General features: G+C 34.3%; 2 protein-coding genes across 2 annotated transcripts in view; one reads left to right on the top strand and one right to left on the bottom strand.

Annotated features, from left to right (window-relative positions):
• Positions 1–4691: 4691 nt before the first annotated feature.
• Positions 4692–12836, bottom strand: LOC132561313 (uncharacterized). The gene is made up of 5 exons (XM_060226037.1): positions 12795–12836; positions 11602–11721; positions 10104–11054; positions 7651–8632; positions 4692–7199 (listed from the first exon to the last, which is right to left on the bottom strand). Exons 1-5 carry the CDS (start codon positions 12817–12819, stop codon positions 7196–7198), a joined length of 2082 nt encoding a protein of 693 aa, XP_060082020.1. The 5' UTR covers positions 12820–12836; the 3' UTR covers positions 4692–7195.
• Positions 12837–13294: 458 nt separating this feature from the next.
• LOC132561318 (alpha-mannosidase 2C1-like) overlaps positions 13295–26550 on the top strand; it is a 46604-nt gene continuing 33348 nt past the window's right edge. Inside the window, exons 1-19 of the mRNA XM_060226042.1 lie at positions 13295–13363; positions 14610–14732; positions 15076–15201; positions 15968–16091; positions 16919–16989; positions 17846–18023; positions 18287–18384; positions 18629–18720; positions 19759–19865; positions 20143–20253; positions 20861–20953; positions 21181–21297; positions 21603–21698; positions 22062–22153; positions 22435–22488; positions 23371–23497; positions 23903–24085; positions 24432–24462; positions 24854–25081. Of these exons, the coding sequence (XP_060082025.1) occupies positions 14635–14732; positions 15076–15201; positions 15968–16091; positions 16919–16989; positions 17846–18023; positions 18287–18384; positions 18629–18720; positions 19759–19865; positions 20143–20253; positions 20861–20953; positions 21181–21297; positions 21603–21698; positions 22062–22153; positions 22435–22488; positions 23371–23497; positions 23903–24085; positions 24432–24462; positions 24854–25081 (2026 nt within the window). The 5' untranslated portion in view covers positions 13295–13363; positions 14610–14634. The remainder of the gene's footprint in view (positions 13364–14609; positions 14733–15075; positions 15202–15967; positions 16092–16918; positions 16990–17845; positions 18024–18286; positions 18385–18628; positions 18721–19758; positions 19866–20142; positions 20254–20860; positions 20954–21180; positions 21298–21602; positions 21699–22061; positions 22154–22434; positions 22489–23370; positions 23498–23902; positions 24086–24431; positions 24463–24853; positions 25082–26550) is intronic.

The following is a 26550-nucleotide window of genomic DNA, read 5'->3' on the forward strand; positions in this document are numbered from 1 at the left end:
TTCCAGGGATGCGGAGAGCGGAAGTGATCGTAACATCGAGAGTTTTGGCGATGGTTCCAGGGATGCGGAGAGCGGAAGTGATCGTAACACCTAGAGTTTTGAGGACGAAACTCAACCAGTTATTGTTAACTCTGTTGTTGATTAACATTTCGTGAGTATCCTTTTTCAGGATAAGAAAGGATGAAGACACCCCAATTTCTCTTGCAGAAATTTTCCTCAGGTATGGAGTTTTAGTTGTCATATCGAAAGCAACTTTTGTTTTATTGCTTTATTAAAATATAGGGTATCATGACTTTTTGAGCCCGACCTAGTTCGCACCACGTCGTTTCGTCCCGAACATCACGACGTTTTTCAGCCAGTGTCAAGACTGTTTGCACCCTTTATAATTCTTTATACGTATTAGATACATCATTTTGGTTTGTAGCTGTAAACTGGACCTATTGTTTCATCTTACTTCCTACCCATGTTAAAATCGTTCCAATTTGAGCTTTTGTAAGGGCATGGGTATTGAAGTAACTGGTAAATTAGCATGATCCAGTAGTCCAGGGAACCAATTCTGATTTTGAAAAGACGAAAAATATAAAAAAAAATTTGGAAAGGAAAAATAAGAACAGATCCATGATGTTGCATTTCTTCAAAATACCACATATTTCGGATCCTTTCTGTTCCGGTAAATTTTTATTGAAGAATGTGTAAACATTTTCTTTTGCGTGAAGTTCACTTACGAGTTTTATAAGATGTTTAAGAAACGAACGAGTGCGGGTCGGGAAATCTTGAATTTTCTTATTCACGATATGTTGGAATCAGGAGAATCATTATTAATTTGTCAAACTTGTTCCATGTTTCACACCCGTAATAGGATAGACGGTAACACAACCTTTCTGTACAGACTTAAGATGCGTGAGGGGTTTCTGTTAGTCATTTCCTTCGAGACCAAGAATAGAGAAAGAAGATACTCGTCCTATTTTACAACCCTTTTCTGTCCTTTTTGAACATGACATACTGAGATGTTCAGCAGCATGAAAGTCCTTTGTTTCTGACTCTACTTTGTCAAGTCTCCAATGAAAACTAGTGTTATACATATTTTACACGGCGTGAAGTATGAAAAGGAGATCATTATGATGACTGGCTGGATAAAAGACATTGCTATACTTTTACATATTAATATCATAAACCTTCTCTACTTTTACACATTGATATGAAAAACCTTCTATACTTTTACACATTGATATCATAAACCTTCTATACTTTCACACATTGATATTATAAACCTTGTATACTTTTACACATTGATATCTTAAACCTTCTATACTTTTACACATTGATATGATAAACCTTCTCTACTTTTACACATTGATATGATAAACCTTCTTTACTTTTAACACATTGATATGATAAAACTTCTATACTTTTACACATTAATATGATAAACCTTCTTTACTTTTAACACATTGATATGATAAACCTTCTCTACTTTTACACATTGATATGATAAACCTTCTATACTTTTACACATTGATATGATAAACCTTCTATACTTTTACACATCAATATCATAAGCCTTCTCTACTTTTACACACTGATATCATAAACCTTATATACGTTTGTAGAATTCTTTGGAGAATTTATAATTTAAAAATTGATAGAAATATTGTAATTTTCATAACAAGAAGTATCAATAATATGTATTAGATAAGTAATTAAACTGATATGATGTGATGTATCAACCCCCTCTGTCAATACACACCAGTTTGTCATTAAAGTTACATCATGCTATTTGGGTAGAAGTTTTTCTCACCTGGTAAGGTTAGCGACACAATACTTCCACTACACTAATTGGTGTGAGATGTTCTCCAAGTCTATACCTGTACACTTGTAACCCAGCTTAAATACACTGATCGGTCAGTGTACAGAGATATCACCTGAAGCTTTACCTGTAACAAGGGAGGAGTTAGAAAAAAATAAGTGTTTAAAGTAAATAGAGTGGTATTTCTTTACTCAGAAATGCTGAGATCAAAATGAGAAAAAAAATGCGTCAAGAAATAAAAAATGCTCTTAAACATCGATTGCATATTTACTCCAGGCAAAGGAGTGGGTATTTTTTCATAATCTTAACGTGTTTTTTTCTTAATGACATATAGAATGGAGCATCATAATCTGTATTCCGTGGTTTTATCATAAGATTACATGTTTCGACTAGCTAGGCTAGCCGTCATCAGAACAACGGTAAATATATGTTTGAAACAGAACTTGAAGCAGAACTTATATGTCAACTCTGTCATTGCAACTTATCTATATTGTTGCCATTGTGTTGTCAAGACCACGTGATATAGACAATTCAAAGTGTTATTACGTCACGGCTGAGACGTAAATTTTACTTTAGCTATTCAAATCTTTATAATTAGACGAACATATCTCGGGTTTTGACCATGACGACAAATTTTGAATTGATTAAGGTAAGTATTTGGAACCAATGTTTTTTTAAAAGTTTGAACATGTAAGAGAACCAATTGGACGAATAGAAATTTCAACGGTTTTGACCAATAATTTAGAGTCAATTAACCACACACTGCAACAAATAGCATGGTGGAAGATATTTTAGTTAACATTTAAATCTCAATCATTCAGATGTCAGATTTACGAATGCATTGCATGGTACTGGAAATTTTCATTTAATAAATGAAACATTACCATGGTTTGTACCGTCAGATTCGTGGACAACGAAATCAGATAAAGGAAGAGTGTTTTGAAAATTAAAAACAAAGCAAAAAACTTCGGTAGACTGCAACGTTTTTAGAAGTTTTGAAACAAATAACAAATGCCCTAAACCAAAACAAACTCAGTCTGGCAAAAAACCAGGTCAACGAAAAAGATATAGATCAGAAAAGACAAAAACATATTAGACCAGTAACATGGAAGGCAGTTCAACATGATGAAGAGTAAACACGAGCTAGTTATTATAGCTGTAATAAATGTTTAATGTTCAACAGTAAATGTGTTTTTACTTTTAGTAAACAGTTTCGTCACTTTGTCAGGTGCACTGTTTAGTGTTGATCTGTGCTAACTATTTGTAGAAACAATCATTCCACATTTTATTCCATTTTCATAAAACTGGTACAAAAAGTTTAATTGGGTTGGTTAAGTTATTTATTTTTCTATTTGATTACACTGACTACTTTGTAACTTTGTTTAATGTTGTTCTGTACTTACTATTCCTAAAACATAATATCATATATTTATCGTTTTAATCTCACATTAGGTACATAAATTCACATGATGTTGATTGATTTTTCCCACTGTAGTTATTACATGGTCTAGTATTTTTGTTACTAGTTATTCCCCCTGTAATATGTTTATAACTACTAACTTTATTTATATGTCGTTATATCTATGGTCTATCCCGCTACAAGTGAAGTATCTGCCTGCTGGAATAGAGTGGACAGGAGAAGTGATAAACAATTGGAAGTTATGAATGGTGAATAGATGTCAGGAAAGAATCACAACCATCTATTTGATCAATTATTCAATTTCTTTTTTTCCAAGATTTATTTATATCTAAACATTCAATAGTATATGTTCATATCTATCATTTACATGTTTATTATTTATTGTAAAAACGTCAGTCACTCATCCTTAGGACACCAGTAGGGTGATACAAAAGTTATCAAGTCTGTTTTGATTGTGTATTGATTTGTTATTTGTTTCATCATTTTAAACATACGTTTATTTTTACAAATATCAACGATTTGTGAATTTGCATGCTTTCCATTATTTTTGTTATCATAAGAAACATAGTTATCATTGTCCCATTCTTTAACATAATTATATAGATATTGAGTATAATATATTGTTTTACTTTCATGTTTGTTTGTAAAACACTTCTACTCAGTGTGTGAAGGGGAATAACTCGTATTGTTTTGCTAGTATTATATATGTCGGAGATTTTGAGAGGAGCTTACATTATTGCAAAAATATTCAATAATGAAGCGTTTTGGGAGAATCTGTCTCTAACAGGTTCAGATTAGCACCAGACAAAGTCTGCCAGGTGTGCTTCTGATCATCTGTCAGAAGTCTTGGTACCCGATGGGCTGAGGGCTTTTTCATTGCAAGATCTTTCATAAGAATGGAATGTACTCTGTTCTCTGAAATCTCTCTCTACTGTACTGGCTATATGTCTCTGTAACTCGCCTGTCAGCCATGCCACTACCATGGATTTTATTGACCATTTCTGGGCTTGCAACAGCGACAGGCCTTCCTGGACGGGTGTTATCCCCAAGGCTCTGCCTGCCATGCTTAAATTCTGCCACCCACCTTTTCACTGTAGCATATGAAGGGACATTTTCCCCTAGTGTTGCTACCATATCTGTATGCATATCCTAAGGCTTTACCACTTTTTAGGCTAATGTTGAATTACTGCTTTTTCAGCGATTTTGTCCATTTTTCAATAGTCACCTGCCTTGTTTACTATAGAGAGCTACCTCTTTGTGATAAACTGACCACATGACACTGGTACCCGTCTTTCGGTACACAGCCTTTAATAGTCCGGGGGAAAAGTAGAGCTGGAAAAGGACATCCCTGCTTAATGTCTTCAATACAAGAGTAACAACTTATCAATCAGTCCTTGTATCACAAATAACAACACAGAACCGGACAAGCTGATATAAACAATGTATGAATTTATTCACATCACAGATCTTGGTATGAAAAAACAAATATCACAATAGCTTAATACAACTCACATTGAAATGCATCTTTTCAGTTAACCAATAAAAAGGCAGTGCATGACAATCACTAAAGCTGTTGAAAACAGTTTACACAACCTACCAGTGTTGACATCAAAAATGTCAGAAATTATAGTTTTGATTTGTAGAAAAAATTATAAATGGACTTAAGAAAGTTTACTTCTCAACTTGGCCCTTAAACTGAAGTATTCAGTGCTAAAACTCCAGGGTTGTGGGAGGTCATTATGAGCATGTAAGGTATCAAGCCACTGGCAGTTACTTTTACTAACAACCAGTGTTGTTGCATCTCTTTCAAATACAAATAGATCTGTTCTTTAAACTCCTTCAGCATTTTTGATAGTCAAGGTTTATGACCTGTCTTCTCATTGGCTTGTAAAGATTTTTTTGCTGCTGGTTTGAGAGTATGGAAAGTACATTTGTCATTATAAAAGGTTTGTCAATGTGGTGTATGTTGCAGTTTATTATAAGATATATTTTACATTTCACGACTTATCTGGTCTATCTTCAGATTCAAAGTGCTTGTCTCTTACTGAACATCATGGATGACTTGCTCATTACAATATGTAATTATGGATTGGAAAGTTGTGTCTCCCAATGACTGCTGGTGACAACTCTAAACTGAGACAAGCCTGGAACTTATTATTTATCATTACTGACAGAAGTCTTGTACAAATACAGATTTTCAATCTAATGCCTGGCTTCATGAGGCAACTAATGTGAAGAACTATGGATTATTAATACTTTTCAATATCATATGCTTCCAATGACTTTAATGCATTAAGGGACCCTAAATACAGATGTATGTATATATACTCTTTTCTACACAATAAAGAATAAGGTAGCCTTAGTAATATATACACCTGACATACTAATATATAAAATTTCATAAAACAAAAATATTTTTATTGACACATAAAATAGACACCGATAGTTAAGGTAAATGCATGGATTCCATAAGAAGGCACCAACGTTAACATGGCTATATACATACAATTTGGATTCCAGGCAATAAAGATAAATATAAAACTGATAGATATAACTTGCATCACAAAGACTGTAATGTCAGAAATGATTCAGCCTTTAATATATATGTGCTATATTGCTACAGTTAGTAATTGACTGTTCCATCAAATCGAATAGATATGGATTTGTGACAAATATTTCATTTGATTTCATCAAATCAAAATCTACGTCAAAAAATAAAATCTGACATGCATAAATAATAAAATCTTGCATTCCTATTGAAAAAACGTCATTGTTACAACTTAAAATTGATTGTGTTATCAGTCTCCTGTTTAATTAATAGATTTTCTCAAGTTTGGAGTACTGATTCAAAACCTTCCTCAGGTACACATACTTCATCATAGTAAATTATTGGTATTGCACTTTTGGGAGTGGCAAAAAATATACCAAATAAAAACAAACAAAAAACAAAACATAACAATGACATAGTCATCAAGATCCCCCGCCCATATTGTAAAATATCTACATTTAAAGTGAGCAACATGATAAACCTGAAAAGATATCAGCCAATTAGGTCACAGCAGCCTTATGCTGAATTTGCCAGTAAACTTTATCAAGGAGCTAAGGTAACAAGTCTAGCAAGCAAGTCTCATCATAATTCATCTGGTCCTTATAAAGATAGCGTGTGGAAAACATTCAGTTAAAGTGCCGAAAGATATCAGCCAATCAATTTACAGCAGTCTCATTACATATGCATAGAATTTGCCGATAAATGAACATGAACAAGGAATTACAGTAATAAGTCTACAAAGTAAGTTTCCTGAAAATCTAATCATTCCTTCATAAGATAATGTGAAGAAATATTTCTCATAGCCTGATTAAAGAAATCAGTTAATCAGGTCACAGTAGCCTCATTACATATGTGCAGAATTGGCTGTTAATCCAACTTGGCCAAGGGATTACTGTAACAATTGTACCAATCAAGTTTCATTAAAATCTGACCAGTCCTTCGAAAGTTGGGCAGGGGTATAAATAGAAATAAATAAATAAATAAGTAAATAAATAAATAAATCTGATTTTCAGTCTTAATTGGTTGTGAACCAATTCCAGAATTAATAGCCTAAGAAAAGAAAAGAAATTAAGCTGAAAAATACAAAATCCTGTTTTTTCGATGCTGGTGCATTCTTAAACAATCAGAGGCTCTGTATATCACCTGGGGAAAAAAAGACACTATGTGGCAGAGCTATTCTGACAAAAGACTGGAAACTATTCCAAATCTTCTGGGAAGATTTTCAACAAATCTCTAAGTAAATAAAGGCCCTGCTTGTGAAAATGGCTGTAGTTTCCCGCTGGCCTGGGTTCTTTGTAGTCACGCTGACATTGAACCTTCAGTAAAGAGGTTGGCAAAGCAGCCTTGACTTCAGAATATCATTGGATGTCCAACTGGTCAGAACCATATCTACAAACATTAGATCAGGTAGGATGTCTCATTACCTGCAAATACAAACAAATAAGGTTCAGAACTTCCCTTTTACACTGATCAATCACCCTTAAGATCCCTACCTTTACATGAAACACAGGAGAAACACAATTTGTTAAGAATTTCTCAACAGTTGCTAGAAGAGTTTTTTCATCATAATTACTATTGCAGATATAATTGAAACAAAAGGTAAATGCTTTACAAATTATTTGATTCAGGATTTTAAATGTAACAATTAGGAAATTATCTGATGGAAAAAAGTGTCAAAACGGAATAAACAAAAATTGAAAGGGCACAACTAATGAGTAACGTTAACCTAAATTGCTGTCTGTTGGTAGTTTTGTTTTAATGATTAGTAAAAAAATTGAATAGGCACAACAATGGAATGAAAGAAACCTACATGATGAAAGGGTGATTTGAACAGCTCACCATCTGATATTTGGCTAATAAGATAAAGGTACTTACACACCATAACCAGTACTCCAAAACCTGTTCTCCTTACAGCTCTGCCAGTATGGCTCCAAATCGTCTTTTAGCATCAACATATCGACAAGCCTCTTTGGCAGTGTTTGATTTTCTAGGAATTTGTTCAAGTGAATACCAGTTGCTCTTCGAACAGAATTCCTGCAGATGCGCAGCAATGGCTGTACATTGTCAACGTATTCACTGAGGTGATCAAACAACTCTTTATGTGTTTTACTATTTCTATCATACTCCCTCAATTTTGACCTCAAAAAGTCAATATTATCTTTGCAAATGGTGTGTGCAGTACGTAATAACAACAACTGCATTGGGAATGTGACTATCTGCATGATAATTGGAGGTATAGAGTTTTCATCCTCCGCAATGGAAGTTCTTGCAGATTGTGGACCACCGACATCAACATTAGCAGAAAGCAGACGCAACAACATTGGCAGCTGCATTACTTGCCCATGGACATTGTACATCTTTGTAGCAAATACATCTGCTCCCAGTTCAAGCAGAAGACTAACAAGTGTCCCATTCCTTTTGACTGAAACAGATGCACTTCTCTGATCGGTGGCAAAATTCAAGCATGAGACGCCCACATTGGTGGCGTTTATGTCACATCCAACTTCCTTCAGCCTCATCACAGGTCCAGTCAGATCATAATGCGAGGCCCTTGCCTCCATAAGCAGAGCAAGAAAAGGAGGAATGCTTGTGCTGTCAGTCTGCTCTTTCTGTTTTAATGATGACTTTTCCAAGATATGAACACATTCATCATATTGCATCACTCTAGCCCAGTACAGAGGTGAACATTGTGTATAGAGCGGGAGATGTTTCCATCCTACATACTTGACCAGTATACTCAGAAGGCGAGGTGAGTTTTTAAAAGTTGCCATGTTGAGCAGACACATGTACTTTGGAGAACGTGTAAGTGAAACAGCTTTTGTGGATTCAAGTAGATATTTAAGTGCATCAACGGCATCTGAAAAGGAAATGGAAGAGGATAAATTTTCATCTTCATTACAAAAATAGTTAATGTGAGGAAACTGTGAGAACTTGTGTTCATTAGAACAAGATGCCCATAGGGCCTGTATCGTTCACCTGGTTTACTTTCCTGAAATTTATTTATTTAAACTAAGGAAGAAGTATTTCAATCACTTTTATCTATTTCCCCATAATAGGCTCATCCCTCCTCCAAATGGGGGTTTGATGCACTGTTATTAAAAACTTAAGTTTACTTCATAAGGGATCTTTTCAGTTCTAACATCAGAAGGATATTTTGAAAATTTGCTCTTATTGCCATTATTTGGCCAACCTTTCCCTCCACAGGGGGCATAGACCCATCATTTATACATATTAATTTTTCTTCCCGCAAGGATGCTTCTGACCAAATTTGGGAAAAATCCATACGGCTGTTCATGTCTAGTAGTAACATTTAGGAAAAAATAATGAGCGGTGGCCAAACGCTCCCATATGGCTATAGCTCACTTGGCCCTTTGGGTCAGATGAGCTAAAAAACAATAACTGTGAGGAAGCTGTGAGAACTCATGGTCATTGTCCTCAGTTGATTTGCAGTTATCAATAGTTAGTTATTTTTCTGTCCTCAGACAAACACCTTCTGTATTTTTCTGTATTATTTTACCTATAAGACAATTAAGCTTCACTTTTCCTTAGTAAGTATTATGCCCTTACTAGAATCACAAACAAATCATAGAAGGACGAAACCACTGTATGATGCAGGTGAATTCATCATTTGTCTCTAATATGTCTCATTCAAATTCGGTAAAACAGGTGTTTAATCACTTTGACAAGTAGATAAACCTCTAATTTTAACATGTAAATATGTACAATATATGCCAACACATCATGAGCATAGTTTGAGCCTGTATCCCTCATTTGGCTTTGTTTGGCTGAAATTGCTTTATCCAAACTAAGGGAAATGAATTCTACAGGTTTATATCTATTTTCTATTTGGGCGTCACCGATCTATGCCCATTACACCCATTCCGATAGAAGAAAGATTCTTAAAAATCTGTTATATTTTCTATATTGGACCCATCCTTCAGGTCCCTTTGAGGCTGAGACCAACCATTTATACAAACTTAGTGCACTTTCCGCAAGGATGTTCCAGACCAAATTTGGTTAAAATCCATTCACTTGTTCATGACTAGTAGCAGTAATCTTTAATAAAAAGTTGACAGACTCCGAATACAGTGCCAAGGTATAAGCTCACCAGTCCTTCAGATCAGTTGTGCAAAAAATCTATATAATATCAAAATTTGAAATACAAGAATGAGCCATATATATCAATTCAATGCAACATTTAACTGCTTACACTTTAAATATATACAAGCAAACGTGTTGGAAGGGCATTAGAATCTGATACAATTAGCCCAACACTCAATAGACATTTACTAAGAGATAACTCAATTAAACCCACAATGATATCTTACCACAATAAATGCAAAAGAAAACAATAGTGTTGATGGGGAAGCAAGCATTATCCACCAAAAGCTTCAGGAAATCTCTTTCTGCAGGTTTCACCAATAAATCTTTCAGCAGTTTGAGTGTTCGATCAGACTTGTGTAAATCAAAGATGCAGGGTACATCTCGACATAAGACACTACTGTCTAGTCGTGCATGGTTTCTTTTAATGAGAAACTCTGCACATTCCATAGATCGGTTTTCCAGAGAAACAAGCAATGCTCTAGAGTTCAGACCTCCACCAGAAGTTTTATACTTCAGTAAGTGCTGTAAAGCATTTGCATCATTCATATGAGCAGCTAAGGTTGATGGAGTAATGTTCCCACGGCCAAAATGTCTATCCATGTTGCAAGCCATTCTTGGAAATTTTTTCCTAAGAATATCAATGGCTTTGTACTGTCTATGCAATACAGCGACATGAAATGGAGAAACACTATGGTAATCAGATTCGAAGTGAAAACATAAACTGCCAAATGGAGTCACCCTGTCTGACAAAATCTCACGAAGAAGTTTATGCTTTCCAAGAGCTGTTGCTACATGAATAACAGTAATGCTGGCAGTACACGAATAGGGGATAAGACTCTTAAGCATGCATGACTGCACAGATCGTTCACTGGATTCAGTCAGGTACTGGTTCATGTCAACTTCAGCAGAATGTTTATGCTTTTTATACAACCGTGTCACCATTCCATACAAGCTGTCTTTGGCTGCCAGTTTGTCTGTTGCTTCTGAGGGTAACTGCGTTCCATCATAGTTCTGGAGGATGGACATAACATGTGGACAAACACCCAGAAGCAAAGATGAATGAAACTCCTCTAATACATCTTCAGTTGTCTGACCATCACAACCTTGTAAAGTCTCAAGATATCGAGAACATTTACACTCAGGCTTATCATTCACATTCAATTGACCCAAGCAAGCTGAAATCATAAGATATAAGTCAAATAAAATGCACAGAACTAATTCACATCAGGAGACAAAGAAGTTATCGATAGTTAACATTTAGAGAAAAGGATATTATTAATATCTCTCATTCAGAGAAACAGATATTATCAATATTTCATATCCAGAGAAACAGATATTATCAATATTTCATATCCAGAGAAACAGATATTATCAATACATTTTGTATTTCAAGTCCAGAGAAATATTGTTTCCCCAACAAGTGATGGTTCTTCATCATGTTTATCTCCCACAAATTAGTTAATTTTCAAATTTAGAAAAGACACAAGCTTTAGCGAGTGTGTTCTTCAAGATTGAATATTAACAAATGACAGTTAGATAAACATGATAAATAACCATCACAAGTTCGGGAACTTGTTTATCCTATAACTATTTAAAGCTAAAAATGTACCAAGTTCAAATTATCCCGAATTCTAAATTCTGTGATTAGCATAACTAAAGGACAAAGTATTTTAATTTGTAATGAAGGAACAACAAAAACATAGTAATTTACACATGACTTACTGAGTGATATTTTCTGTGACACAAGTTCTTGGTTCTTTTGGATCAACTTGATTATTTTCTTCTCAGGATTGTTCAAAAGGATTTGGAGCCAGGCTGCTCCAGCAGCCAAACTATCTGCTTCTGAAATTAAAAATGTGAAATATTGTGAAAAAATGTTACAAGTTTGTTCTGAATTCATTGCTACATTTCCTTATTTAACAACTGAACTGATATGTGATCTCTCAGAGTGGCTGACGTGGTATGTTATGCAGTGGTTGGGGATGAGGGTGCACCAGGCTAATATGACTGAAGTTGGAGGCAGATAAAAAGGACTTCCTAGGTTTTCTTGCAAGTTGATGTGGGAAAGCTCGAACCTAAGCAGGCCTATATCAAAATCCAGGGGAAAAAGCTTCATTTAACTGAAGTAACAGAATGGAAGGCAAAGAATGGATGATCTCTATAAACAGGCTCTACAGTAGTAACATAATGGATGCTTTCTATAGACAGGTTTTTCCTGTGGTAACAGAATGAATAATCTCTGTAGGCAGGTTTTCTGTAGTAACATAATGGATGATCTCTATAAACACATTCTTCTGTAGTAACATAATATATGATCTCTACAGACAAGTTTTATGGAGAATAATGGATGATCTCTCAAGACAGCTTCTATTGTAGAAACAATAGACAGGTTCTACAGTAGTGACAAAATGGGTGGTCCCTCATTACAGGTTCTAATGTAGTGAAAGAATAGATGGTCTCTAGCGACTGGTTCTACTGTTGTAAGACAAGTAATAAAAAATGGATGATCTTTATATAGACACGTTTTATTGATGATCTCTCAGGACAGGTTCTATTGTATCAACAGTAATAGGATGGATGAGATCTCTATAGACAGGTTCTAATACATGCAGCAACAGAATGGATGGTCTGTAAGGACAGGTTCATCTGAAGTAACAAAATGGTGGTCTCTCTGAACAGGTTCTACTGTAATAATAGAATGATAGTTTCTTTGAGTCTAAATAGGTTCTCCTTTATCCTATTGCGTTGTGACATGGAATGATGTACAGTAGCTATAGGCTTCGTAATGATTAACAGCTTAAACAGATTAGGTTTTTTCTACTGAAATAAATAATGATTAGTATAAATCAGTTTACATAGTTAATCAATAACTAATACTGCAACTTGAAAAGGAATGTGTCAGCAGTATTCCTTACCATGTCCCATAGCGTGTTTATCCATTTTCGTCGCTGGGATGATGTGATCTACGCGACGTCATTTTTGCAACACAATCTGAAAGTAGTTCTCAGGAAGAGGCGCAAGATTTATGCCATTTTTACACTGTTTGCATTTATTTCTTAAGGTAGATTGACCACCATATATAACGTAGATGTTCATTGTCATAAAGAGGAGGTGTATGCGTGTTATTACAATTTCTACACCTTCATTATTTTGATATGATAGGGACTATGTTTTGTTTGTGAACTGAAAGTAGAATGGCAAAAAATCTAAATATAGACGAATCTACTTTCATTGTGTATAGCTTGCTGTTAGAACATGTTGTGAATGGTTGTCATCGTAAATTTATTGATGAGAACTTCAGCTGTATTAGTAAATTTATGCTGAAAACGATAGTACATGCCTAACTTGCGTCTTTATTAACGGTAAGGAAATTGCAAAAGCGGATGTTGATAGTCGACTCATTTCCGTGCGGTGACGGTGTGGTGGCACTGCTTGTATCTGTTGTAATGGTACATTTGGAAGGTTTGGAAACAGATCCTATAAAGTTGGTTGATTTTTAACTTTGAGAGGCGTGCATGTAATAACAAGGCGGCTGGTCAGATATTGCCTTCATACTCAGGCATTGCTAGCTAGTCCTACATCGTAATACAATATTTACATTTGTATGTACATTTACTTATAAATATGTGGAAAATTAGGTCGTCTTACTAGCCTCTGCTAGAGGCAATTTTCCTTTACTCGAGCGGTAGATTGTCCGGCTAGAGACGAAAGGGTCGCTATTTCGAACCCCAGCAGTGACAGGGTGTTTTTCCTATAACAGATTTAGTACTATAGACCACTCCAAGTGTAAAACTAAAGGAAATTGATACACCTTCTTTGGAGATATCAGACCAATGCTGTAGTGTTCAGAGTCAAAGACTTTGTGAAGTAGGGAGTAGTGTAGAAGTTCAGAGTATAGGTCACCTTACTAGACTTAGCTTGAGGGAATTTTCCTCTAGTCGAGTGGTAGAGTGTCTAACCTGGGACCGAATAGTTGCTACTTCATACCCCAGCGATGACAGGGTGCTTTTCGTTACTCCTTCTAAATGTAGCCATTACCAGGGACACAAAAATGACACATTAATCTAGTATTTCAAAGATCTTATTACAATTTTTATATTGGTACATTTTGATATGTCCTTGTCTGCATGTCTGCGTTATATACTGTGTAGAAAAGTAGAAGGTACAAATTATGTATGCATTTAGTGTACAACCGGCACTGCCATTGTCAAAATACACCTGCCACATATATTTTTGTTGTATTCGGCAGTGACGGAAAACATCTGTATTTGAACATGTTTATGAATTTGACAGAATTAATTTGTGAATTTGTTTAAAAATTTAAGTTTAACATTATAGATGATCATTGAAATGACTGATTTGATATGTTATAATGAACAAGTTTACTTACGAAAATGCATAAAGTCATTGTCATATCTATTGAAGTTTGGAACTATATTTCTGCATGGAGCAACAATTTTGGTGTAAGTCTTAAGGAAAAATCAGCATAACGTCAGCATCAGATAAATCAGTTTCGCAACATAAATAGATGACATAGTCATGCCTTAAAATATAAGCTGCAGGTTGGCTCATGACAGAAAGACAAAAGTGGCTTATAAGACACTGCATTCTCTACATACCAGGATAGATAGTCAGTACCCTGTGTTAAGGCACAGTAATTATTAGGAAGGAGAGCTTGAGCCAAATTAATGTATTATAAGCAAAGATTACACAGTAAACCTATATTTCAGATTGATTGGATGAAAGTAAGTCGTCATGGAGCATGTTGTTATAAAACACAAACGAACAACTCTTGAAAGGGCGGAGAAGTTTATATCAGTGCATCATTTTACTGATGTCAATCTCAGGAGCAGGTACAGTAAACACTCCTTCTGTGTATAATCCTGCCACCTTGTAATCAGAACTGTCACACTACATCTATATGTATACATATGTGGCTAGTATTTCAGTTTTGATGCAATAATGTATTTCTTTTAATCATAAAACAAGTGGATATTTTTTGCTATGCAGTACAGTTTATTTTTTAAGATGACAATATAAATGCACATGTAAGATTATATGGTGTCCTGAAGAAGCCAGAGAGGGCGAAGACAACAATAGATTTAAGAACAATACCTCTTCGCCTGTTGTGATTTGCTTCCTCATTTTAATAAGATTATACAAGAAACAGTTACAACCCAATGTTTTATTTTGTAGACTGTATCCTAAAAAAGCGAGTTTGACATCTATTTCCCACTTTGAGGCTCCAGGACGAATCCCTGTAGAGGAAGCTTTAGCAGGAACTTATAAGGAAGCAAAGGTTGGACAGTCATTTGGGCCAACGTATGTATCATTTATTTTACCTTCAAAACAAGAGAGACATGTAACCTCCCATAAATTGCTTTTTTTATAAAATTTTATTTAGGTTACCCTGTTTGTAAATTAGAGTCGGATAGGAGGAGGATTCAGTTTGAAATAAGTTCATTGTAGTGGTACATTTGTTCTTTTTATGCAGAATAAATAGAATTATTTTTATACTTATATATAATGTCATCTGTTTGTTTTCGGATGAATGGTACAGGCCGTCAATAGCTCATTTGGTAAAGCATTGGTGTACACAGCCTCTGGTGAAGATCTGAGGTGTGTGGTTTAATGCTCCATACCTGTTACGGTTTGTGTTCTTCAGGAAGCTGAGAAACAGACCAATATGTGATGTCATGGTTGTGTCCATAGACAAGAAATTTTATTTTCATGCTCTTCCTTTGGAGAACATATAGTTGCTACTTTGTCTGTCAGGATTCCTGTATGGGGCAGCCACCATCCATGCAGCTATTACAATGAGACCTTCCTGAAAATGTCACTGGCTGTTGTAGGGGAAATATACCCTGTAGACAAACAAACAGATAAACAATAAAAGTATTTCTTTATTGTTTACATACATGTAATGCTCAACAGCTGCACTGTAGTATGACTGTACCTATCAGACTCGTTAAAATGTGTTTATCAGATGTACAAATTGTATATTTGGGGGTACAGTGTTGGTATCTAGAGATTTACACATTTTACACAAATTTCTATTGACAAGAGATTTCTGTTATGCTGATTTCAGCTGGTCCACACACTGGTTCTGTTTGGACATTGCAGTACCAGAAGATTGGGTAGGACAAGAAGTGTGTCTCCTGTGGAATTCTAACTCCGAGGCACTTGTGTGGAGGGATAGCACACCTGTACAAGTAAGTAAACTGACCTTCAGCTAGGTTTACTTACTGAAGCATTCCTATGGAGGAACAACACACCTGTAAAAGTAGGTCAACTGACCATAAGCAAGCTTTACTGAGGCAATTACAGTGAGGGACATCACACCTGTGCAGGTAGGTCAATTGACCATTAGATAGGTCTGTTGCTAAGACACTTGTTAAGAGGTATAATACAACTTTACAGGTAGGTAAACTGGCCACCAGCTAAGACACATTTGCTAAGACACTTGTTTGGAGGGAATTTTTAATTCTGTCACTAACATAAGATGTCTTATTGTCTAATTTTCATGATTTTGTTAATTTAATTCTATGTTCTGACAATTTCTATTATGTGTGATGATAATTTACAAAAAATAAGAAACACACAGAAAATGAAATGAGTTTTTATAAAAACATTATAACTAAAAAAGTCAAAGATCAATACTGAAAATTAGCTGCATGGCTTTTGTCTGGAGAGAATACAGCACATCAGTTCTGAAACAGAGGTTACACAATGGAATGACTTTTGTCTGGAGAGAATACAGCACATCAGTTCTGAAACAGAGGTTACACAATGGAATGACTTTTGTCTGGAGAGAATACAGCACATCAATTCTGAAATAGAGGTTACACAATTGAATGACTTTTGTCTGGAGAGAATACAGCACACCAGTTCTGAAATAGAGGTTACACAATTGAATGACTTTTGTCTAAAAGGAGTACAGCAGACCAGTTCTGAAAAAGTTTGAAGTTATAGAACCAAATGTAATCATAATAGATACAGAAAATGATATCTAAAACCTATAACTATATTGTTTGTACAGGGTTTGAGTGGAGAACATCAGAGACATTCCTTCCCTCTGGCTAATGGTCCAATATGGAAGAACCAATGCAGGTATGTAGTAGAGTGTTATTTCTGTATACCAACTGTATCAGTCATTACCTTATCAAATCGTCTGTACACATGTGGTACAACCAGTCTTCAATGCTGTCTGCTGTTTGAAAATTAGACTGAAATTATTATCCACACAAGGGCACAAGGGCTCAGCATCGATTCCATGCTAACATACCTTCGAGTTTGGAATCCATGACAAGCCCCTGTGCTTCAAGGTGATAAAATATATGCAATATTGTTTCTAGGATATGTTGTTAAGAGAGTTTGTAAATTTTTTTTATGAATATTTTGTGAGAAGTCTGTATAATTCCATGTCTATAACTAGTTTTTCTCTCTCCTCTTGGGACAGATGTTGGTAAAGACATGCTCAGTGGTGTAACACCATATACTATTGTTGTATGTTCTCAGTGGTATAACACCATATTGTTGTATGTTCTCAGTGGTATAACACCATATTGTTGTATGTTGTCAGTGGTATAACACCATATTGTTGTATGTTGTCAGTGGTATAACACCATATTGTTGTATGTTGTCAGTGGTATAACATCATATTGTTGTATGTTCTCAGTGGTATAACACCATATTGTTGTATGTTCTCAGTGGTATAACACCATATTGTTGTATGTTCTCAGTGGTATAACACCATATTGTTGTATGTTGTCAGTGGTATAACACCATATTGTTGTATGTTGTCAGTGGTATAACACCATATTGTTGTATGTTCTCAGTGGTATAACACCATATTGTTGTATGTTGTCAGTGGTATAACACCATATTGTTGTATGTTCTCAGTGGTATAACACCATATTGTTGTATGTTGTCAGTGGTATAACACCATATTGTTGTATGTTCTCAGACAGAAAATCTACGTAGAGATGGCATGCAATGGCTTGTTTGGAGCTGGAGATAATGGCATGATTGAACGTCCAGACCCAGATCGCTATTTTACCTTGGCTCAGGCAGAGATAGCCATATTTGATCGCAGAATCTACAACCTTATTTTAGATGTGGAGATGTTACACGACATGGCTAAGGTTTGATCATCAGAATTAAGACCTTATAAACAAAATATTTAGACCATCAGTTCCTTGAAGGAGGTAGATGTTTATTCATGAAAAATGACTTCAAAGTTTCAGTGTAAGAAACACAATCATGTGTTGTATTGATTCTGTTAGCAGTTGTTATTGACAGTTCACTGCTTGTGAAGATTTTTAATTGATGATTTATTAATAGAGACATAAGGGATTATATAATGTACTTCAATAAATGTTTGCTTTTTTTATTTTTTTTTTCTCAGCACTTACCAGATAATACAGAAAGAGGTTACCAGGCTCTGTATACTGTAAACAAACTCATCAACACTTGTAATGTGGAGGATCCTTCTACCTACCACAAGTTAGTTGTCCCTTAAGTACCTCATGATAGACTTGGGTATTACATGATCAGTTAGAAAGTGTTATAATATTTGGTTATCATACCCTGTAGTCTCCTAACAAATTCTTAATAAAGAGTATATATGGAAATACACATACAAATATAATACACTTATATCTGTAGTGTAAATTATTCGTAATGAAATTTTGATTATCAAACTGTTTGTATCTTAATTTTGTCTGTGTTAATTATTTCTTTATTCAAGAGCCCATGCCATCGCTGAAGAGTTTTTTAAACAAGGCAATGGAGCAAGTCAGCACACTCTCCATGCAATGGGACATGCTCATATAGACACAGGTATACAACTCACACACTCCATATTATTGGACATGCAAGGATAAACATACTTAAATTGTCAACGAGAATGGCTGTCATCTGGAAATATTGTCCGCACAACACCTCCCTAACTTATGGACTGATTTCATTTAATCTATATAGGAATGTTAGTGACTGTAGATGTACATGCAGGTTTCATTTTTCAATTTTTTGCAGAAATTATAGTTTCCATGATAACCTAGTTACTACACACAGGTTTTGTATAATGGTCCATAGCACATCAGTCCTTAGATAACTTTTAATGAAACTTGGTCAAATAGTGTAGCTCATACACATCATTTGTTTCCAGAACCATTACTATGGAAACACATTTGATGCTTCTGACTCGAAAATATTGTGACCATAGTGTACATAGGATTATAGTACAGCAGAAAATGTTGGTTGATTCCATACCATCTCGTACACTAGGTACGTCAGTGCTAGTACACTCCATACTGGTCATTTGTCGGAAGAAGGTGACTGTGTACTCATCAAAATATCACGCCCAAATCTTTTACTGGTTGTGTAGAACTTCTATTCTGCAATAGTACTATTTTCCAAAATGTTCATTATCCCTTGCTTGCCATGGTAACCAAGCGAAGACCAACGACAGGGAAAGTCTTTTCCAAACTGCTACTCTTAACATTATCAGTTGTCAACTTAATTCAGAGAAACTACGTTTTTTTTATACATATGAATATTGGGAATTATATATAGATGTGCTTGCATTTTCATACCCCTTATCAGTGGATTTTATTAAAAAATTGCATATGGATAATTGGAAAACAATTGACATATAAACTCATATGTGGAGGCAGGAGTATAAGTTATCTTCAGGATGATAGTTTTAATTCTGTTATTATCATCAGCAAAATTTCCATCTATATGTGGCGTGGGTATAAGTTATCTTCAGGATAATGGTTTTAATTCTGTTATTATCCTCTGCAAAATTTTCTTATATCTTTTATATTTCTACAACAATTATAAGCTTGGCTGAATGTACAGTTTAATCATTTTTAGCATGGCTTTGGCCATATGATGAGACGATACGGAAGTGTGCAAGGAGCTGGTCATGTACCTTACAGCTGATGGAACAGTATCCAGATTTCACCTTTACGTGTTCCCAAGTACGTATTGAACACAAAAAACTCTACATGTTCCCAAGTATATATTGAACGCAAAAACCTTTACACATTTCCAAGTACATATTGAACACCAAACCTTTACACGTTCCCAAGTACCTATTGAACACAAAACCTTTACATGTTCCCAAGAATGAATTTACACCAAAACCATTATCTATCCCCACGTATCTTTTGATGACCAACAGTTTTACATGTTTCATTGTTCATTCCTAAACTGTGAACCAATTGAGGCATGTATTTTCATTCTATTTTTCTAAAGGCTCAACAGTTTGAGTGGGTGAAGCAGCACTACCCAGTGATGTATGATAAGATCAAGTCTTTTGTACAGAGAGGTAGATTTATACCTGTTGGTGGCACATGGGTAGAAATGGTAAGTACATGATCCAGACCCAGGGGCCCATACATAACAAAAATGTACAATGTTGGTATACTGGACCAGCAGATTAATCACAAATAGAGGACAGAGCAAAGTGTGCTTTCTTACTCATCTGTGTACCAGGTATATTGAGGATGTCCCAAAGCTGACAATGCAAGGGTATTAAAAGGTCACTTGAACATGATGACCTCTGATTGAAGGTTATATCAGATCCTTTATATCTTATCTAGAGGAATTGAGAGGATCGGACTAAGAGCAGGTGAAACAGGCTGAGAAAAAATGTATGATATTCAGGATGGACCAGACATTCAATAATACATAAATTTTTGTTGGTGTGTCATTAAATATCTTAACATAAATACACCTGTGCATTAAACATAGGTTTACCTGTACATTTAACATAAATATACCTCTACGTTTACATCAATAGAGATGCAGTGTTGTATAAATATATTTGTTAAATACTGCAGATACACCACAGATTTAATTATTGACGAATGAAGTTTTATTTTGATAATTCATTATATTGGAGACAGTGCTATGAATTGTAATGTTTGGAAATGTTTTTAAGTGACTAACTTTGTCTTCTCCCGCTGCACAGGATGGAAACCTTCCAAGTGGGGAGTCTTTTGTGAGACAATTCCTGTATGGGCAGCTGTTCTTTCAAAAAGAGTTTGACAAGACTTGTTCAGAGGTAGTGAGGCTTTATTAGTGACTGATTTAAAATTTTACTTTAAGATACAACTTGATCTCCATGCTTTAGTAATTGTTCAATACCTGACCTACTTGCAGTTCTTTTTGTTTTCAGTTGTGTAATAAAAAGATTTTTTCTTAAGTGTTGTTCTGAAAATACTTTAAAAAATACAAACCAGTCATGATTATCATGATATATCTGTACTGTTTACATTGTACTCATTCCAGTTCTGGCTGCCTGATACATTTGGATACTCCGCTCAGCTTCCCCAGATCATGAACATCTGTAACATCAAACGCTTTCTTACTCAGAAGCTCAGTTGGAGCCTTGTCAATAAGTTTCCTGTAAGTATACAAATATAAATATATGTATATATATATTAATATGGTCCTTTAATAGGAAGTAGCTTTTTAAAAGTTGGAATATAATTTTTGTTTACAAAGTTACAATCGTATACATCCATAATTTTCATTTACAGAAAAAATTCCAATATTTGTTTTTTTAAACATGGGTACATATAGTTGTACAATTCATGGTTATATTGTGATTTTACAATGTATGGTAAATTTTCTGTGGAAAATGCTCCCTAACAAATTTTGTGGATTTATGATAACTTGGATGTGTGTTATCAGTTGGTAATACATTTCAGCACCACACGTTTTGGTGGCAGGGTATTGACGGCAGTAAAGTCCTCTCACATTTTCCACCCGGCGACTCATATGAGATGAAAGGCAATGTCAAAGAGGTAGCATCCTTTAACAACCTATAAGATGGTGTTATGATTTTGGAGCTAGATATATATTGTGTAAATTGGTATCTTCATAATACTATTGACCTGTCAACCAAAAGTGACAGTATTTTTACAAACTAACTGATTAATTGATTTATGTAGCTGTAGAAGTACAAAACTTGAAGAACGATTACTATTCAAGGAAATAACCAATTGTAGTCAGGTTTAAAATTTTATAGGTATGATAAACAATTTAAATATTCTTTGACCTGATTGAGAAGATATGAAACTTTGTATTGAGTCAGTTATGAAAGTTAATTTGTGTTATTTGAATTTTAATTAAATATTGATGAATGTCTGTAATGTTGGTATATTCAGGTTCTCTTTACTCTGTCTAACTACCAAGACAAGGGGCGGTCTGGTCACAGCATGTATCTGTTTGGATATGGTGATGGTGGCAATGGCCCCTCGTAAGTCCTTATTTTGTCACGATTTGATTCAGTTATAGTTTTATAAGTTTATTATACAATGAATTGTAATAATTCAGTATAGTACGAGACAGAGAAAAACTGAAATGGTTTGCAGGTTTCATGCTTTGATTACCTTGGTACGTGTATTCCAAAATCAATATCGATCAGATCATCTAAACCAAATAAAGTAAGAATATTAATATCACATATACATGTAAATTTAATTGATGATAATTTAACAAAAGTTTGCATGCATACAAGATACTTGTTAAATTTGTCAGGGAGGACATGTTACAGAGACTCCGTAGGATAGAGGATACAGATGGTCTCCCAAGGTAGGTAACTCTGTCTTCAGTGTGTTTTTATCCTCCCACAATAGTGTTATCTCAACAAGCATAGATCTCCATCCAACATACTTTTAATTCTTTTTGTCATAAAAGATTGTAAGTCAGATGATATGATTCATCATCGGTTGGAAAAGTTTACGGAAATATGTTCTCACAACTGCTAAGATGATATCTTGATAGTATAAAATAAAATAGATTCTCTCAAGAGCGTCTATAAAAACTTCAGTTTCATCATCACATCACACTATTTTTGACCTTATTGTACATAGGATTATAGTACAGGCAAAAAAGTTGGTCAATTTCTTACTAATACACTTCACACTGGTCATCTGTCTGACCAAAAAAGTTGGTCAATTTCTTACTAATTCACTTCACACTGGTTTATCTGTCTGACCAAAAAAGTTGGTCAATTTCTTACTAATTCACTTCACACTGGTCATCTGTCTGACCAAAAAAGCTGTCAGTTTCTTACTAATTCACTTCACACTGGTTTATCTGTCTGATGAAGGTGGCTAGTTAGGCACAGAAACATCATAATTAAGTCCTACTAATTGTGTTATAAAAACTTCTTTCCAAGCTGAAAAAATGTTCCTAAATGATATACAAATTATTCACCTCATACAATCATGTAGTGGGATAATTAAAGATATGAAAAGGAGGCTGAACTTTGATGTAACTACTTATTGTTTTAATTTGATTTGAGATATTATTGCTATTGACAGATGTCTAAAGATAAAATCATTTTTATTTGTTTTGGTGGGTAACACTTTACTTTTATTTACAAGTCTGATGCTTTTCTGTTTATTATAAATATTAACAAGATGTCGTGTGTTCCTTGCATGTGATATTGAATTAATTGTTCCTTGACAGAGTTAAGATGAGCACTCCTGACGAATATTTCTCCACTGTGGAGAAGAATGATGGTGACAAGTTATGTAAATGGAAAGGAGAGCTATACTTGGAACTTCACAATGGCACATACACTTCTCAAGCAAAGGTAATGGTTTAAATTAACACTGTAACATAACAAAATAAATGTTTATCTGAATTAATTATATTTCTATATTACTACTTTGAGATTAGGATTCAGTCAATCAATATTCCTTATAATGTTTTTCCACTTCTACAATGGGTAACCACCTCGCCTGTTCTAAATATAAATAAGCAACAAGCTGTGTTCACTGATAAAAATGTGGGGTTTTAAACAAACAATGCATCAAAGATATAACAAAATCAGGCTCACATATTTATGGATGGACGAGAAAATTTATCATCAATAATTATCAAAATTGTTTAATGTTAATATTTAAAAGCAATTTTTTATCAAAATTTCCAACAAATATTTGAACACGGTTTTCTTTAATAAGTATTTTTTTGAGTGAATGTAATTTATCATTTTTAGATAAAAGAACTCAATCGTAGATGTGAGATTTTGCTCCATGATGTTGAGTTAATGAGTTGTCTAGCACTGACTACCGGACTTCCCAGTGTGTATGACTACCCGGCAGATGAAATCCTCAGACTCTGGAAACTGTTACTACTGAATCAGTTTCACGATGTACTTCCTGGGTCGTCTATAGAACTGGTATAGCTAAAATACATAGAATCAGTGTATTTCATAGTATAATAATATCAAGTGAAGAATGGTAGTGTGGTCGTATTATACCTAAACAGAGGTTAAAGTAGGACTAAACAACAACATAATGTAAACATTCAGGATGTAACATGGGTATAATTCTGTTGTAATATGAAAACTCTATTTATTTATTTATTTATTTATTTATTTATTTATTTATTTTTGCGAGCTGAATTTATTTAAACGGCTAAGATATAAATGTGTCCTTCCTTGTGATATCAATAGCACTAGCATCTTTCAAGTTCCTTAATATTTAAACATTTCTGATAATGTTAATTCTTTGTTTTTCTTTCAGGTTTACAAAGATGCAAATAACCATTATAAAGGTAAGTACCCCAGTCATCCTGTTCATAGCCCCAATGACTTATATTTCTGGTAAGTTTATGCAGAAGATATATTTAGTATTTAATGTTGATCGGAAATTCTCTGGGCTCTTGACATTAGACTTGTAGCTTGCTGTGGTGCTGTGGTGTTGAACGGGATCTAACAAAGGATGAAGAATTATGATCAAGGTCAAGTGTTGAAATTATTGAACAAATTATTCTTTTTACAAGAACCTGGGGTCTAGAGTAGTGTTTAATATTTCACCACAGTACGGCCAGTCTTTGACCTTCAAATTTTGTTCAAATAAATTTACCCACATTTGCTTTAAAGTATTTAAACATCAACAATGTGTAGATATAGATTTAGGAATAACTGTCTATATGATTATTTCAGATATATTGAAGTCTGGAAAATCACTATGGAACAATGCTTTTGGCCATCTAACTGCTGGTCAGTCTGACTCTCGTCCAGTAGTGGTCAACACCCTTAGCTGGGAACGGTCAGATGTGGTCATTGTGCCTGGAGAGGAAAAAGAAAGCAAGGAAACAGCAGAAAGATCTTCCAAGAAATTGAAATTAGACAATGAACTTCTACAGTTAGATGTCTACAGTAACAACCTTGGTGAGTATAGAATTGAGATTTGTCAAAAAGAATCAATAGTAAAAAATATGTTGTGTACTTAAACTCCAACAAATACTACATCTCCATAAAGATCCTGTGTGTTTACAGTCATCTGTCAATAAGATTTTGTATGTATAACAAACATCTGTCAATAAGATTTTGTCTGTATAACAAACACCTCTCATTAAGATCTTATTTGTATAACAAACATCTGTCAATAAGATTTTGTCTGTATAACAAACATCTGTCAATAAGATCTTGTCTGTATAACAAACATCTGTCAATATCTTGTCTGTATAACAAACATCTCTCATTTAGATCTTGTCTGTATAACAAACATCTCTCATTAAGATCTTGTCTGTATAACAAACATCTGTCATTGAGATCTTGTCTGTATAACAAACATCTCTCATTGAGATCTTGTCTGTATAACAAACATCTCTCATTAAGATCTTGTCTGTATAACAAACATCTCTCATTGAGATCTTGTCTGTATAACAAACATCTCTCATTAAGATCTTGTCTGTATAACAAACATCTCTCATTGAGATCTTGTCTGTATAACAAACATCTCTCATTAAGATCTTGTCTGTATAACAAACATCTCTCATTAAGATCTTGTCTGTATAACAAACATCTGTCAATAAGATCTTGTCTGTATAACAAACATCTCTCATTGAGATCTTGTCTGTATAACAAACATCTCTCATTAAGATCTTGTCTGTATAACAAACATCTCTCATTAAGATCTTGTCTGTATAACAAACATCTCACATTGAGATCTTGTCTGTATAACAAACATCTCTCATTAAGATCTTGTCTGTATAACAAACATCTCTCATTAAGATCTTGTATGTATAACAAACATCTCTCATTAAGATCTTGTCTGTATAACAAACATCTCTCATTAAGATTTTGTCTGTATAACAAACATCTGTCAATAAGATTTTGTCTGTATAACAAACATCTCTCATTAAGATCTTGTCTGTATAACAAACATCTCTCATTAAGATTTTGTCTGTATAACAAACATCTGTCATTAAGATCTTGTCTGTATAACAAATATTTCTCATTAAGATCTTGTCTGTATAAGAAAACATCTCTCATAAGATTTTGTCTGTATAAAATATCTTTCATGAAGATCTTGTCTGTATAAGAAATATCTTTCATTAAGATCTTGTCTGTATAAGAAATATCTTTCATTAAGATCTTGTCTGTATAACAAACATCTCTCAATAAGACCTTGTCTGTATAAGAAATATCTGTCATTAAGATCTTGTCTGTATAACAAACACCTCTCATTAAGCTCTTGTCTATACAACAAACATCTCTCAATAAGATCTTGTCTGTATAACAAACACCTCTCATTAAGACCTTGTCTGTATAACAAACACCTCTCATTAAGATCTTGTCTGTATAACAAACATCTGTCATTAAGATCTTGTCTGTATAAGAAATATTTGTCATTA

This window comes from Ylistrum balloti, unplaced genomic scaffold (genome assembly GCF_031769215.1).
Source record: "Ylistrum balloti isolate Yb309-2 unplaced genomic scaffold, AGI_CSIRO_Ybal_v1 Utg371194, whole genome shotgun sequence".
Lineage (NCBI taxonomy): Eukaryota > Metazoa > Mollusca > Bivalvia > Pectinida > Pectinidae > Ylistrum > Ylistrum balloti.